This window comes from Mycetomoellerius zeteki, unplaced genomic scaffold (assembly GCF_001594055.1).
Source record: "Mycetomoellerius zeteki isolate Tzet28-1 unplaced genomic scaffold, Tzet1.0 scaffold72, whole genome shotgun sequence".
Lineage (NCBI taxonomy): Eukaryota > Metazoa > Arthropoda > Insecta > Hymenoptera > Formicidae > Mycetomoellerius > Mycetomoellerius zeteki.
In genome coordinates, this window is record NW_017257742.1 from 866,653 (window position 1) to 883,692 (window position 17,040).

The following is a 17,040-nucleotide window of genomic DNA, read 5'->3' on the forward strand; positions in this document are numbered from 1 at the left end:
GCAGTGAAATGAATTTTGTTGTGAAAAAATATTGTGAATTACATAGATATCTCATTTTATCAATTATACATTTATTCCTCAAAGTTAATTTCTCTTCTGTATAAAAAACTTATATCTTTAGAGAATTAAATGCCATTGTCATTGTTAAATTTGAATTAGCATGTTTCAATTTTCGTGATCTATATAATCTTACTACATAATATCTTGTTTCAAGTTTAGATTGATTCACAAAGTATTAATGCAGCGTTACTCTTTCTTTTGTCGTGTACAAAAAATTATAGGTAACTTATCGCGCAGATATTTCTACGTATTTAGACTTTTTAAGAAACGAAAAAATTTGTAGATGTGTACTGTAAAAGCGCGGTGAGAGAGTGTGTGTGGTGCATACCCCTGAGACTGCCGCCCCGATAAAGAGGGCCGGAACAACGTCGGTCATCAAGGTGGGCCGTAAGACTATCCTGCGAGCCTCGGTAGTAGTCTCGCCTCATCGTCGGAGAGGTCAGCGACGCTACAGTAAGTGTGTTAGTGCAAAACAATCGGCTCGGTATTTTCTGTACTATTCTAGTTTGGCGTCAGTATCGCGCGATGCGGGCTATCGAGCGATCTATCATAGCCGTTGACGCGGCGATAAACTAGCATAGACGAGAAAATCTGGAGCTCGTGAGTATGTGGTCAGGGTGAAAATTCATAAAAGAAATCAATTATAACGAAAAAAAAAAAAAAAAATACAGCAAGAATAATATCGCTACGACGGAAGAGAAAACGGCTCTGATCGTAAAAATCTTCGCCATGCAATGAATAAATGCAAATTACAACATCAAGGAGACTATTACTATTATAAGGTATTATAAATAGGGGAAATGCACTTGCGACACAACAAGTAGTAAAAAGATCCATCTTCTTGGCGATTAATTCGAAAATGGAGATTTAATTTTTCTTCCTCGAGGAGAATATATTTATATCTTTTTTTATAATTATATTCTTTTCTTTTTCTCAAATCTATATATCAATCAATATATTAAATCTTATTTTTCAAGCTGCCAACATACTTAATCCCCAAGAAGCATTGATCGTTGCAACAGATAATTCGTTTTCTGCAAGTGCAATTTAACGGCAATCTCACCTGTACTTAAATTGGAAGAAGAACCCTTCTTCCCGCGACTAGGTGTAAGAGCCCCGGAATCCAATACTGCGCCAGCGTCTCCATGAATCGTTTTGGGCCGCGGTCGAGCGGTTGCAGTCTTGTTACGTAATTTTGTTGGATTTATTGCATTCAGAAGCTCCTTATCAATTACCTTACCCTAGAAACAGCGATAAAAATTACGTTATAAATTTATTCCTGTTAATTTAATAATATCATTAAAAATACCACTTACTTCTCTCTCTGCCTCTTCTATCGCTTTCTTCACCTTATGGTGTTCCAAGATAGCGGCTCGCCGTTGACGTTCCTCCTCTTTCTTGCGAGCTCTCTCCTCCACCTTCATTTTCTCTTGCTCCCTTCGTGCTTGGGCCTCGATTTCCTTTCTTTCTTTCATTTCTTCCTGTCTTTGCCTTCTCTGCAGCGACATCAGCATTATCCTCTCCTTCTTCTTTTCCATTTCGTCCATACAATTCTATAGAGAATTTTGATTAGAACATGTATATATTAAAATTTGGTAAACAAAACTAATATCAAAAGAAACAAATGTGTAACTATATATAGAATTTATTATTATTTGAATGGTAAATATTATTGTAATATATACCGGATCAGGATTCGTAAGTTGATTCCCAATCACCAGACCAACTCCGGAAGCATGTCGGCTATCTGTGCTACTGTCTCGCTGTTTCTCCCTGTGTCGTTCCCTCTCCATTTCCCGTTTGAAATCCCTGTCTCTCATTTCTTGTCTTTGCTGTTCCCTTTCGTCGGCTTGCCGCAATCTTTCCCGCTCCAATTCCCGCTGAGTTTCCACTTGTTTCTGCTTTTCTATCGCGTTAGCAGAAGGTGATTCTGAGTGCATTGTAAAATTCTCGTGCTCAATGTAGGACACACTTCGTTCCTTAAAAAAAATTATTGTTTATTTAATAATTGCTTCCTTTTTAAGAAATACGATACATATAGTAAAATTCTTATTCGAAATAAACGAATATGAAACAAAGAGAGAAGTTAAATAATTAAGAGTAAAATTAAGAATATAAAAATTTATTTGTAACCAAAAATGCACTCACCTTTTTAGGAGACGTTCTTTTCACTCTGAGAGTCGGTTTTGGTTTTTTAGGAGCGTCATTGTCGAAGGAGATATAGAATCCTTTCTCGTTCGGGTCCGTGGAATCGAGAGGTGTAACATCCGGAGTGGCCGAACGCGACGTCTCCCTCAACGACGGATGAGGTTGGAAAGAATTCTGCGATATCGTGGGTCTAGTTGGCGATGGTATTCTGTACGTACGACTACCTGACGTGATGTTCAAGCCGCGAATACCCTGTGCAATATCGTCGTCGTTGCCTTCGAAATAAAAAAAAAAGGTTTAAGAAATTTCATGGCTTCTTTTACATTAATATAGTTTAAAACACGTATAAAACGTTTTTTCATATAATCGCGAAACAATGATAAAACAAAATTTCATTACCAATAAAAGATATATTTTGGGGCTTCATGTCATCGACAGGCGGAGCTGGTACAGGAGTGTGCAAAGCTTGCCTCTTCTCCGTCGGGCTTTCACATGAGATCGGGATGTGATGTACAGTTGATCTCTTAGGTTCAGGACTTTCACTAATTAACTGACTTATTCGATGAACCTAAGATAGCAAAATATGATGTATAAGAGAACAAGATAAATACATATTTTATTAATATCTTAATAAATAATATAATATCTTTCCGTACAAATTGTACAGAATCTTAAACAAATAGATGATAAGAGACCCAGTTAATGTCTAACAACATAGAGTGCATATAATGTAAAATACACAAGACTCAGAATGAGTAAATTTGTATTTGACGTACAGATTTGAAATATTTACAAAACACTATCACGGCACTATTGTCGCAACATTGTTTTCTCACATAATTCAATGATCATTTTCTTTCCGCGTCTATCAAAAGCGAGACGCAAATGCATAAAAATAAGGTAAACCAGCCAAGGCAAACCTTAGTGAAGTAATCGCGCGATGTTGCGACGGCCGAGTTGAGGAAATACATATTATTTAAATTTACAAATCACTTCAGAAAAGACTAGAGGTGTAAATTTCCGAGCCGAACGCGATCGTCTAGATGCTAAGACTGGCTAGTGTGGGTAGTGTCTGCCATGTTGGGTATCAAGAACAAGCATCTATAAGCGTGCATTACATCATCAACTGGTTCCCATGCATATACGTACTCGCTCGGGGCCAATCCTTTGTATTGAAGTGACCAAATCGAGCTGATGGTCGGCGCACGCATCGCGAACGTTTAGCTATAACTTTTCACTCACACAATAATCGCTGCTGTGGGTGCAGCATTCAGTCTCGCCCGTCTTTCTGTCTTTCGTAATAAATTGATACAATCACGTGCGTGTGTGCATTGTATGCAGAAAAGTTATTTAGTATAAATATAAATAGATTTGTGACGAGTGAGTGAGTATGATAAAACGGTATAATAGTAGAAATAATATAATCTTCGCGCGTGCGCGCGATTTGGATCATTAATAAGTGTGTAAAAAACGTAGATTTAAAAAATAAAATAAAATCACAGGGAACACTTACAGTGTTACGATGTTGTGGACTAGCAGATGTGGCTTGTGTTTGGTTGAAAAGCGCCGAAGACGCTGGAAAGACGCTGGCCGGACCGGGGTGGCTCATTTGATTATTACACAGACTATGATCCCCGTTGAGGTACCTTGGTTCCTGAGTGTCGTGCAAAACGAATCCCTTTTGCGTCGAGTGCGGCGTGGCCCAAGTCCTCGTTGGATCCGCATACATGCGCATGTCCTGCTGATAAGCTATGAAAAAACATTCAGAAATAATCTACTGAAGCGTATTAAAATTAAAAAAGGGAAATATGACAGCCGTTAATTTTCAATCTCTAAAAGCAAATTCTGCAGGCAAGCTTTTTGGTTAAAGAAAATTGCTTTAAGATTCGTGCAGTTTTCAGAATATTTTCTATATCATATGTATGTAAAAAAATATATATTACATATATAGTAGCTACAGAACATTATTAATATTATTAATTTAAACATTAATTTATTTTTTATTAATACTAAATTGACTGTAGTTTGTTGTTTGTTTTGTAAGTTTTGTCCTTCACACTTTTAAGACTTCTACGGGTATTTCCTTCAAAGAAGCTTTGCAGTTTGCGGATTATCTTCGTATCTTGATATTTCATTAAATGCCAACGTTTTGTTAAGGATCGATAGGAGAGACTGTGAAGACCTCAAATCGAAGACGAATTTCTTTATGCTGAAATTGTGGCTAAAATATTACATGAATCGCGTTTTAATTGCAATATTCAAGAAAGACTCCTGAAGGCTCCTGAAGAACGATTTTTTTTGGAAAAGAGGGCAAAATAAAAATTTATTCTGATATCTCACCTGATATGTACTATAGTGTAGTTAAAGTGTACATAATTTTATTAATAAAAATTTTCGAGAATCCGAAAATTTTATAAAATCTGGCTCTGTATGAACCTTTGCAACTTCATAAAAAAAGAAACCAAAAAGGTTTCATGACGTAATATTACTTCCAGAAGATAAAATATCAACATGAAAACGTATCTGCACCGTAAATAAAGAGCATATAATTTTATTTATTATTATTATTTTTAAGAATGAAATTGCAAGTTAAATAGTACCACAAATCAGATGTAAATGAGTTGGCTTGTCACTCTTGTCGACCCTTAATATTGTAGTTCATTTTATCAGGTTACAATATTTACGAAATATTGACGTTTAACAAAGTATCAAACTAGAAATAATAATAAACCGCGTAGCTTCTTTGAAGTGTTATTCTTATTATTTTATTTATTCTAAATTAATTTAATTATGTACCGGCAGGTTGAGGACTAAATCGCGAATCCATAGACTGCTGATAGCCTACTGCGGCCATTTCATTGGCCAAACTCTGGGTGGGTACCGGCTGACCCCACATTCTCCTCTGCACTTGCGGCTGATCATGCAAGTAGAACTGCGATTGTTGCGAATCTTGCAATCTGGGCGTTAACGGATTCATCGGTGACATTCCGTAAGACTGCAAGATAAAAATTTGAAAAGAAACAATTAATAAATTAATAGCATGATGCGACGCAGAATGTACTTTCGGAATGCAATACGCACTTGCATGTGCTGGTGACTGAGACTCTGCAGCTGCTGAAGCTGTTGCTGCATCTGTTTCTGATGCTGCGACATCAGGTGCTGCTGTTGAATCTGATTCTGCTGATTCGCCAAACGCTGTATATCCGCTTGAATTTCGCTCAGGCTATTATTCATTCTATAACAAACAACATTTTGCATGATGATAGTCTTCGTAATTCCACTGTAATTTTTACAGGCATGAGTACTAACTGCGTTATGGATTGACGATACTGTTCGGGATCCATATTCTCGATATCTGGAGTGCGTCTGGTCTCAATGAATGGCGCATTACCGTCGTGCTCCAGCCACTTGTGCTCGACATCCCGCACATCCTCGCTAATTTCCTATATTCATTATCAAAGAAATGGAATTCTCAGAAAGATATTACGGTACTACAAATGCGTACTTGTGTGTAATACTTCAATATAGAGAAATTCGATTCTGTTTAGCGTTTTGTTTTTAAATATAAAAAAATTACTAATCATATTCATTATAAAATAATTAAAAGTCTCGGATTTTTCCTAATCATGTAATTGTTTAAAGTGTACATGTACGCTTATTATTATATATATGATATATTTTACACGAGAATAAAAAAAAATCTACAAAATTAAAATAAGTAAAATAGTTAAAACAAACGACGTACAAATCTATGAACTGTGTAGTGTGTATCACTGAGGCCTGGCACTTGCGTTTTGCGTTATATGACGTAAAATATCTCATTATTCATCATTTAATACTATTTACGAATATTTACCCGAAATAAGTACGAACAAAACATGATGATAGATTTAATTTGTCAATTATTACGTTCGTAATAATTGGCGATCCACAGACAGATTCTCGATTCAGTTAATGGCCGGAAACTTGGTGACACTATACATGCAACATTTATCCGTCTGTTTGATCAATATCTTATGTAACTATGTCAAGTCTTCTTGAATTTCTCCAAGTTCACGGCACTTTAATTTAAGGTGCACTTTAATTACGGGTATCGAATTTAAATGATTCGCCGCAACAGTCGTAAGTAACAGCGTAATTAGAAGCAGAAACTTAAATTAAATTTTCATAACACAGCTAATATTAGATATCAGTTAGACAAATATATGTACATATCAGAATGTAAAATTTGTTCTGTTAGTAGAAGAGAGAAATCGTATTAAATATTGACTATATAGTAACCGTCACCGACACAGATATAAATGTAAGTAAATGTGCTACTATTTTCCAGGGAGTGTTTAGTATTGCACCATGCGTACCAGAAGCACGGTATTAACGAATGCTCAAGTGGGTCTGCACGTCATAAAATACATCTGCCGTAATCATCTTGGGATGCAAGGTTTCGTTTTCCTCTACTATGTAAAAGCGTCAAGAAGCAAAATAATATGGTCCGTTTTATCAAAAGTAATTTCTACTAAAGGGGTAGATATACAAAGCGGCTGTACATTTTGTAGCATTGTCACGGCCGTTTAGTTTCGTAATTGCTAAACACTGAGAGGGAAGATAATCATTTTTCTTACTGAGTCCTTTCACTACAATAGGGACGAAAGAAAAAGAACGTAATAATCGATGTTCGAAAGCCATTCACATAAGCGCGTAATATAAATAATCTTCTAGGAAAAAAACGATAAGTTATTACGGAGTTTCTCGTCTACACTGAAACACTTGCTGGTGATATCGTACCTTGAGCGAGAAGGGTCTCTGTGGTTTTTCTTGAAGGGGTTGTTGGGGTACAGAGGACGCCTCGGAAACGCTCGTCGGGGTCGCCCCGGAAGATCCGGAGGTTACAGGAGTGGGGGGACCGACTGTCTCGGCCGGACTGTCCCCCCCGGACGTTGACGAAGAAGGAGATTTAACCTTACCCTGCAACCAGCCCAACCAGCGTGCCTTGTTAAGTACTCAGAGTCCGCCACCAAATCACCACCAAATCACCAAGGTGCCGAGTGTCTCCCCGCGGCCAAAGGTCACGCTACACTCAAGCGCGTTAAGTGCCAAAGCCCATCCAGAGTGGCTCGCAAATCATACTTAATTAAACAATTGACTTAAACTAAGAGCGCGCTATCTCGTTTGCAATTGTAAATGTACAAAAAAATTAATCTTATGTGCACGCGTGGATATATATAATTAAAATTAAGTATATATAACTTCACACGTGATATATAATTAAAATTAAGTATATAATTTCACTTATGTGACACGTGTAGTATTGATACCATAAAAGGATCATAATAGTTACACGCGATTAGTACTTCGACTAGTATATTACTAAAAGTAATTCGACTTGAAACTTTCTTCTATATTACATACGCATAAACTCACTACCCTCTTTCAATGGAAATATGTTTGTAAAACAGCATGCAGTGCTTTAAACAAAACGAACCTACGAATCTTCCTCAGACACTGTTTAAGAATCAATACACATTCACAACTCTATCAATACTTTGGAAAACGAACATTAAAGAAAAAATGAAAGATAAACTCGCACAAGAACATTTTAGTTTAATTGTCACAATAATGTTAAAAAAAATAAGTTATCCATGCTCAACTGAAATAACTAAATGATATTAATTGTTCGAGTTCCAAGATATCGATGTCGTTTTAAAAAAAAATAACATTTGCTAAATAAAGATTGTACTTGGCGAACGGAAAAAATTCCTGCTTAAACAGAAATGTGATTTAAATAGAAATGTTCAATCCTGTTATAATGCAAAAATTTAGCGTCAGAGCATGCGCTTACCATCAAGTACAGCTGAAATGTCAGAAAGAGAATTGTGTTAAGACAACATGGCAACCGAGATTATTTAAGGCGCAAACAAAGAAGAGATAAGGTCTTACTATGTACAACCAAAGCGATCAAAATGATGATATCTACACGAATATATCTAGATAAAAAATAAATAGATGAGTTAAAAACAAAATTCGATTGTTATCTAAAACTGAGCAATCATATATTGTACATTCATGTACTTTGCCAATAATACTACAAATTCAACTAATATAGATTCATTTATATGTACAAGCAATATTAAACAATTAGGGTATAATTACAATCAAAAATACATGATATGAAAAACGTAAATAGAAGGCGGAAGAAAAAGAAACTCTGTACTTTCTGAAATATAGTACAGTCTTCATACTATTTGCTCTATACTAAACACCCGTGCCTAGATTCGAAAAGTAGCTGTCACACAGCATGGCAGACCTTAATGTTGTGTGTAATAAAATTCACAACGTTCCCCTAATTCGTACTGAATTATATATTCCCGTATTATTCTATATCTTTTATCAAAGAAACAAATTATTGAAAATTCTGACTATAACAATGATGTGTATGTAGAACTGAGATATGCAGAATTGATGACAATGATATTCAAGTAGGTCAATGTGTATTATGCAGACTTCCTAAATTATATGGAATACATTTGGAATAATCCCATATGTTTTTACCTTCGTGACCGCTTGCAAGAAAGCAGCCTTTCCCACTTTCTGCCGTTGCTTCGACATAACAACTTCCATCCTTCGTTTCTCATTCTCTATATGTCGTCGCTTCTCTTCGAGCTTCAGTCGTATATTATTCAGCTGCGAGGCCATTATGGTATTACCGCCGTTCTCATCTAAGCACAGAGTATTTTCAATTATTCCAAAATTAGATATAAATAAAATTAAGTAATATATCCTTAAATACTACACTCTCTCTTGTCTTGCTAATAATACACATGAATGTATACATTCCATAAATATTATATTTTATAAATATTATACTAACTTTTCTCTAATCAACTTGAAACTTTCCAAATGAATTTTTCTCTCACTTTAATAACTTACCAATTGAATGTTGCTCCATCTGCTGCGACTGCTGGCTGCTCTGCTGTTGCCACGTAGTTGTGTTTGGCAGAGTGGCAAACGTTGTTTTCTTCTCACTATTCCCATTACTCTGGCCATGTTTCCTATTCGATTTAGCGTCGTCTTGTTCCGTATATGTGAAATTGATTCCTTTTTCTGAGCTCTGCCTACTCAAATTCGCAAAACTGGCGAACTTCGTGGGGACATCGCCACCACCACTGCCACCACCACTACCACCACCACTATCCGTACTGCTGTCGTTCTCTACGTTGGAATGTAAGATTTGCCGGAGAGCGACGTTATCTAAGCTGCTGTTGGACGCCTGTCGTCGCAGCCTCATCGGCTCCTCACTGCCGCTGTAGCCGTTGTCCGCGATTATGTGCTGCACGCCACTGCCGTACACATCTTGGACGCTGGATCGCGCAGGCAACGTTGGTTCGGTGGCATTGCGCTTGCCAGTGTGCGCGCCTAGCTCTTTATCCGGATTTCTACCAAAATTGTGTAAATTATCCTGGATAAAAGAAATCACTCGATCATACTGCTTGTCCGCTCGAGATAATCCTTCCGCGCCAAAGTCTTCTTCGTGCGACGAATGAAATGACGTCGCTCTGCGCAGCTACATACCTGAGACCCGCCGAAATTCTCGATAGTCAATTGAGAATCGTCCGTGATACTGTTCCGTCTTGATCGACGTCCGGCATAGGAGCTCCGTCGTTGTTCTTCCCAATTGCTCGGCCGACCAGCGGCTTCAGTTCTAATGGATTTCTCATCAGCTACGGAGCTCAGCGTGGGAATGCCTTTGCCACGATGCACTACGAAACTCTCTTCGCTACCTGCGCGTCTGTAAGAAAAACTGAATTTGATTTCTACCGAATATGTATACAACAAATTTATTTTTATAAGTTGCAACTATATTTGTAAATTGAAAAGAATATAAGACTCGTTAATTAATTTGTAAATAAACGGCCACACAACGAGCAATAATAAATATTACAAAATAAATTAATTTGTTAATTCTTATTTTTATAATTGATGTTTATAATGTATTCTTTGAAAAAATAGAAAATATATTTGCAAAGTTTATTAATAAATTCTGTAAGTATGCAGGCATATATTTTGCTTTAGAATGCTCTTGAAACGTTAAATATGACAACGCACCTATCATCGTACGGGTAACTCTCGGCAGTTTGTTGCAAAGATTGCGACTTTTTCACAGTGCTGCTTGATGTTGACTTCGTAACTGGAAAGATAATTTAACGATGAATCGATCGCCTGTCTACATTTTTATTTAATTGTATGAGGAGGTTCATTCATCACTCAAACTATATTCAAGTAGAAACAGTAAGATGCTCAACAGATAATAAATTTACGTTAAATAAAGCTTAGACAACAAATTAATTTAAGGGCACAATGTGAAATTCTCATGTAAATTATTTTGTATTACCAGCAAAACGAATTCAATGTGAGACCATCAGAATTCAATGCACCGACAGAAATGAAACGATAACGCAGAATTTCAACTTGTGCAAATCCCAAATATTAAAATGTTAACAGAAAAATCTATGTCATATATTTTGAGAGCAAATACAAAGATATACATCGAGTCACTAATAGTCTAATAAACTAATATTCTAATTTCTAGTTTTTGTCGTAGTGTCGGACAAATCTGAAAATGAATATAACGTGAAACAAACAGCTCGGTACATGATAAAACCATAAACCAAATGACACCATAAACGAACCAAGTATGAATACAACGTCGCAACGTAATTGTACTAACTAAACATGGAGTGGACCTTAATGAATGACGACGAAGTTCTCATCTTTCTCGTTGACAGTGACTGGCAGCAGCGCACCGACTCAAAATCTCATGCAAAAGAAACATAAGATGAAGCCAATGATACAATGCAAGCGGCAAGCAGCCAACAATCGTGTCGCAAAATTATGCGATTTACATGCAGGTCTGTTCCCGGGGGAATATATATATCACTCTATGCTCTCACGATCGTGATTGAATGAAATGCAAACAATATGTGATTAGTAATAAGCAGTGCTCCTCGCAATTTATGAACTTCACTAAGAGATTAGTCCAACGGGATCACGTGATTTTTCTTTAGTTAATGTACATAAGAATTATCGAAAAAACGCATTGCCTTTCTCTTTTCCCAGATAAAATGTCGCGTTTAGATCTTTAATGATATAGTAGCTTAATTTCTCAATAATGATACACTTCTTTCCAAAGCAATACAAGTAAAATTTTTCTATATGTACACTTTTATATCCGTGTGACGAGATGATGTTGATCATACTAAAAGATTGATGCTAAATGAAAGCTAAATACTGCTGTTAAATTTTAGAATTTAATAGTACAATAGATCTTAATTAAACTTGATATTAGCAACGATCACAAATATTTTATTATATACACTGTCTATAACAGAATAAGTGTGCGTCGCATTAAATGTGGGTGACCTGGCACACCTACATACATGAATGGCAGCGCGATAAGGCGATTAAGTCGTTGATCCCTTCGAGACATTCTAAAAAACGGCAATATCAGTCCACGGAAACGCGACTCGCAAAAGTAGACGATCACCTAGACATGAGATTGATTCTTTGTGTGGTAACGTATGGATACCTGTGAAACCTGGCGCGGTTACGGAGAGGTTGCTTCTCAGATCAGGTATCGGAGCTATAGACTGTGGCAGGCTTCTCTTATGAGCTACGCCATGACTATTGCGCGGGCAGGCTGCACCCGTCGCCGCGCCGTATCATGTGGTTCATGGACAACCGGAAGTTGACGAAAGAAGAAGGCGAGGATAGCGTTGTCGAGTCAAGCGTCAAGAAGAAGTTACGCCATAGAAATATATGGAAATATTACAGTTGTAGATTAAGTGCTGCGTGTGGAGGTAGTAAGTTCGTAAGTTTGGCTGATATATCATATCTCTTTGCCCGTTGCAGCGGCGACCTCATTGTTGTTCGCATTCGCAAAAAAGATCAATTGGTATCCAATGGAAATAATATAATTAGTCGCTGCTCTCGAGGAGGGGAATCCGGATCAAGAGGCTGAGATATTGAGTGTGTGTATTGACACTGATAAAAAGCGTGATACCATTACAATTGCAAGCAACATTCCTCATTGATATTCAGTACTGATGATTTATTTGAATTATTTCATGCTATATTGAATTAATTTGTAATTTAATATAATTCAATTAATTTGTAATTTAAGACAAAATTACATACAATGTACGTTCCCTGCAATAGTAGTAGGTTTTTCATGGAGGAAAATATAATAAAATAAATAATAGAACGGGTATAAAAGTCCAGTGTACAGCAGCCTCCACCAATCACATTTATCCACCACCAATTTTCACAACTCCTCTCTCTTTCTCTCTCTCTTTCTCGCTCTCATTGAAGTATAGCTCAAATACCACATATTGTCGCGCAAATCTGTTTCTAATAGACAGTCTCATTCCATATCGTAAAATGTCTACGTACCATCTAGGTATTGCATCGCCCGCTCCTCACCAGGATAGCGCACGCATTTCGCTGGATGAATCTCCAAGACGTTGTACATATCAGCCAGAAAGACCACTAGATTCTGTTTCATCGACCTAAAAATTATGGCAAGAATAATCAAAAAGAAAAGGACAACTAATAATTATCTTTTCTAAAATCAGTATAATATATTGTAAAAGATTTGTAAAAGAAAAATATTAATCGCGCGATACAAGTGTAATTTCGAATTTAATTAGATTAACACACCCTCTCATGTACGTAACGTCGTCAGGCTGCATGTGGAAAATCGAGTAGGGCAGGCATTTGATGCAGAATGCATGCACCAGAGAGAGATTGTGCAGTGCGTCCGCTACCGAAGGTCTTTTCGACACCCTAATCTCCATCCAGTTGAGTTCGCTAGGACAGTAAAAAGCGACAACAGCCGCCAGGCCGACACCGTCGCACAGGGATTGAAAGTCCTTGGCAGCGGGTAATTCAGGCAGCCGCGTTTTGTCGCCACCACCCTCCTCGCTCTGAATCTTGGCAATTAGCGCGTGCGACGCGTGATTGATCCAGAGCAAGAGACCCTTCTCATGATCCGACGGCACGTCCACCTCGGCCTGGGGGTCGAATCGTTGTATAGCCGATACTACCCGATCTCCTGTCACCACCTCCTTCGCGTACAAGACCATCAGGCCTTCTATCACAGCCATATGCGCGGACTGTAATGAGATAGAAATATTATTAGCATTAATTAAAATAATTTCACACGATCTATCGTAATAAAATATTTAGATAATAGGATTTGTGCAGTTTCTTGAAGATATCATGGATAAATTATACTAATATCTTCTAGCAATTTCAAATTGTTACTTCTCGACACTTGAAGATGTTCAAATGTCTTGGAGAAGAGGAAACGCACAGACTGTGCGCACGTTACATGTGCACTGGCAAGCTTACCATCTTAAGTGGTGAATTTTGAATGAGGATCGTTTCGGTGAGCTGAGTATTGTTCTGCTCCGCGACGTAGACTCCTTTCCTGGCCAAGGCTTGCAGGATCCCGTAGTGATTCTGATTGTGATAGTTAGGATCCGAGTATATGTTGGCCAGCGCGAGGCAATAGAGCTCCGCATTGGAAAGCGCGTGTACGATTTGCGGTTTCAAATGCTCTTGTTCCTGTAAACATCAAAATTTATCTCTAAAATTACAGGTAATTATACAATTTAAATCCAAAACCACTATGTCCACATAATTATTTTGGATTTAAATAATTCCGCAAATAATTGCGCGATTATATATAATTAAAACTAGATAAATCATCGTACTAAATGTAGATATTTTGAAGATTTTTAATACATAAATTCTGTTCGACAAATATATATAAAATTTTTTTATACACTTTTTTACGAATAACACAAAAGAGCCAAAAATATTTTTATTCTATAAATTTTTTATGAGTCAATAATTATATGATTAGCATTTCCAATGATAAACGATATTTATAATGATAAATCATTGAAGTATTTTTCTGTCTAGAGAACTTAACACAGTGAAAGTGCCACAGATGATCGAGTTCAAAGGAAACGGAGGGGAAGAGCGACCTTGTCTTCATAATAATCTTTTGTTCGCTTTTTGCGATGACTATAGTCGTGCGGTGAAGGATGCGAAAGCATTATTTCAAGTAGCATTCAGTATCCGAGGAAGCCGACAAGATCAGATACTTCGAATCCACCATGAAGACTTCTATAGAAAGCGAATTGAAGCAAAAAAGACTGTAGACACCGAAGAACGAAAAAGGAAGGAGAACAAGAAAGAAGAACAAAGAACAATGAAGAATGAAGAACGAATAATGAAGAACGAAGAACCAAATAAATTGAAATTTTATGTATAAAGTTCTACTTATTATTTTCCTATTATGTTGTTTATTGCATAATTCGTTATCTTATTTTATGTATAGATTTACATCCATAAGAATGTAAGATAAAATAAAATATACGCACATAAAAATAATAGAGAACTTTGTTTCCTTTTTAAATTTGACAAATATTTTCTTTTCTAAAGTTTACTTGATCAAAATTAAATTAATTAATTTTTAAGATCAAACAACTCCGAAACACTATAGGTTCGTAAATAATATTTTGTAAAATATTACTTTAACACAGATTCTGTTAGATTAAACGAGCAGCATTAATAGATCATGAAGCGAGGAATGTTCGTTTTGCACAAGAAAACTACAATATGAAACGAAATATCGAAAAGAAGATCTGTAAAAATTTTTGTGCGAAATTACTGAGCAAACGATAAAAAAATACGCGAAGCAGAGATTATTGAAAGATAGTAAGCACCAGAATTCCTAGCGTATTGTCGGTCTAATAAATATAATTATATTGTCGGTGCGCAAAGAAGCGAACAAGAAACAAATACGAAGTAAAAATATTGTCGGCGATCGTTACTCATCTGCGTGCAAAAGTAGTTACATTGCAGTTTATCTTCAGTTTCTTTTCTAAGTCGTTTAATATTTATAATCCTTAAGCTGCAGCTGTGTAAGTTCGCGTATACCTGAATGCCTTGTTCGTCTTTATTTCATGAGAATATTTAAGCTTTCTCATTTTACGAACATATACGCTTTTGTAATCATAAAAATGCAGAAAGCGCTTTAATGATTACGAGAGATTTACGTAAAGATCGCGTATCTTCAAAGTACAGAAATATTTTTCAAACTTTGACTTCAAGAAAAAAAAATGCTTCTTCTGGGACATTACAAAAATATCTAGACTTTCTTGTGTGACAAACGTGACAAATATACATCTATCCTTTTATCAGAAACTCAGAAGAGAGAGAAAACATAAAAGAATATGAAGATATAAAATATATTCTTGTATAATAATACCTAATATAAAGCAAAGAATTCTCTGCGTTCAAATATTCTAACTTTTTCCGTATTTTTCAGAGAAACATACTTTCAACAGAAAGTATTGACGTAATTCTTACATACTGTGTATTTTACAGAAAAGGAAAACATTTTTCACATATCCCGACATTTATTTCACGAGAATATTCGAGCTCTCTTAAGTCGAGTCAATCCATATCTTGAAGGAGCAGATCCTAACAGAATCTCGGCATGATTCGTTCAGAGTTAACATATCATGTTGTAGTATCATTTGGTCATCGTGGTGTTTTGAACAGCGAGTGTTTTAAAAGCAATTTACAAGTTTATAAAAAATAACAGTTAAAAGCAGCTGATACACTGAGAAAAATTTCTGGTTGAAAATGAACAAATCAGAGGATTCTGATTAGTCAAAATTCTGGTTATCTCAACTAGAATTATAATAAAGTCAACAAGAAAATTTTAATTTGTCCATTTTCAATCAGAATTCCAATTAATGCAACCAGACTTTTTCCAGTGTACAGTCTACATTAAAAAAATATACTAAATATATAAATTTCAATAAATTTTATTTGTTTGAAAAATGCGAACTAAATAATACAAAGGTATATTAATTTAGTACAAGAATCATTAATTTGATTTAACCATCATTTCTTTTTATTCAGTAAATGTTTATTTACTGTAAGTGAATGTTTAGTTGGCACTCTCTCTCTCTATATATATATATATATTCAAATAAATATTTTATTAAAATTTATTATATTTTTTTCTTAGTGTATAAATCAGGTTCTCGTTCGAGCAGCTTCCCTGAACACGTTTCGTATAAACAGACATTGATGACAGACATCCTCGTGGGATGAGAGTATAAAGTTCAGTTTTCGTGAAGTTTCACGGAACTTCAACCATGGTAGTCTCGGCTACATTTTGTCCGTGAGTTCCCGGAGTAGCGTAAAGTAAGCTATTGACAATGTAATTTGTAACACCACTTTCCTTCGTTCTCATAGGAGCCGACGCGTTTTGTACTGACAAAAGCATCATTAGCATTTCTGGCTACATAGATACTTCAATAATTTTGCAGCATCGCCTTTCACGACGAAAGAGATCCATTTTCTCCGTGAAATAATGACGTGTATTACAAAGTAGAGTACTTCAAAATACTTTGGAGCAAACAAAAAAATTTATTGATATTGTCATGAAAGGAAGCTAATAACAATCGTAAAAAAATCAATGCGCATAAAAAAGCCACAATAAAATTTGTTTGTGAGAAAATAAATCTTTCCTAATTTGTAAGAAAAATTCATTTTCTGCATTATTACGAAACTTTCTTAAAATTGTATAAATACACATATATATATATTATATTATAAACATATATACAGGGTGTTTCCAAATTAAATGGCAAAACTTCGGGAGCGTGTAGAGGAGTAAAAAACTAAGAAAAAAAGTCCTATAGACATATGCTCGTTTTTGCTCCGTTTCAGAGAAATCGAAAAAAAATGTTT

At 35.9% G+C, this 17,040-nt stretch overlaps 1 protein-coding gene across 8 annotated transcripts in view; it reads right to left on the reverse strand.

Moving 5' to 3' along the window:
• Patronin (calmodulin-regulated spectrin-associated protein patronin) overlaps positions 1–17,040 on the reverse strand; it is a 73,619-nt gene that overhangs the window by 6,159 nt on the left and 50,420 nt on the right. For 5 of the 8 annotated variants that reach the window (XM_018458296.1, XM_018458299.1, XM_018458295.1 and 2 more), the window contains 19 exons: positions 13,612–13,827; positions 12,919–13,373; positions 12,652–12,767; positions 11,789–11,899; positions 10,309–10,390; positions 9,775–9,991; positions 9,133–9,661; positions 8,755–8,921; positions 6,991–7,170; positions 5,518–5,651; positions 5,290–5,443; positions 5,005–5,203; positions 3,722–3,957; positions 2,608–2,776; positions 2,209–2,483; positions 1,746–2,039; positions 1,377–1,613; positions 1,124–1,301; positions 389–508 (listed from right to left, as the gene is read on the reverse strand). In XM_018458296.1, coding sequence (XP_018313798.1) covers positions 389–508; positions 1,124–1,301; positions 1,377–1,613; positions 1,746–2,039; positions 2,209–2,483; positions 2,608–2,776; positions 3,722–3,957; positions 5,005–5,203; positions 5,290–5,443; positions 5,518–5,651; positions 6,991–7,170; positions 8,755–8,921; positions 9,133–9,661; positions 9,775–9,991; positions 10,309–10,390; positions 11,789–11,899; positions 12,652–12,767; positions 12,919–13,373; positions 13,612–13,827 — 4,069 coding nt within the window. The remainder of the gene's footprint in view (positions 1–388; positions 509–1,123; positions 1,302–1,376; positions 1,614–1,745; positions 2,040–2,208; positions 2,484–2,607; positions 2,777–3,721; positions 3,958–5,004; positions 5,204–5,289; positions 5,444–5,517; positions 5,652–6,990; positions 7,171–8,754; positions 8,922–9,132; positions 9,662–9,774; positions 9,992–10,308; positions 10,391–11,788; positions 11,900–12,651; positions 12,768–12,918; positions 13,374–13,611; positions 13,828–17,040) is intronic. The other 3 variants (XM_018458300.1, XM_018458302.1, XM_018458301.1) reach the window with 3 other exon arrangements.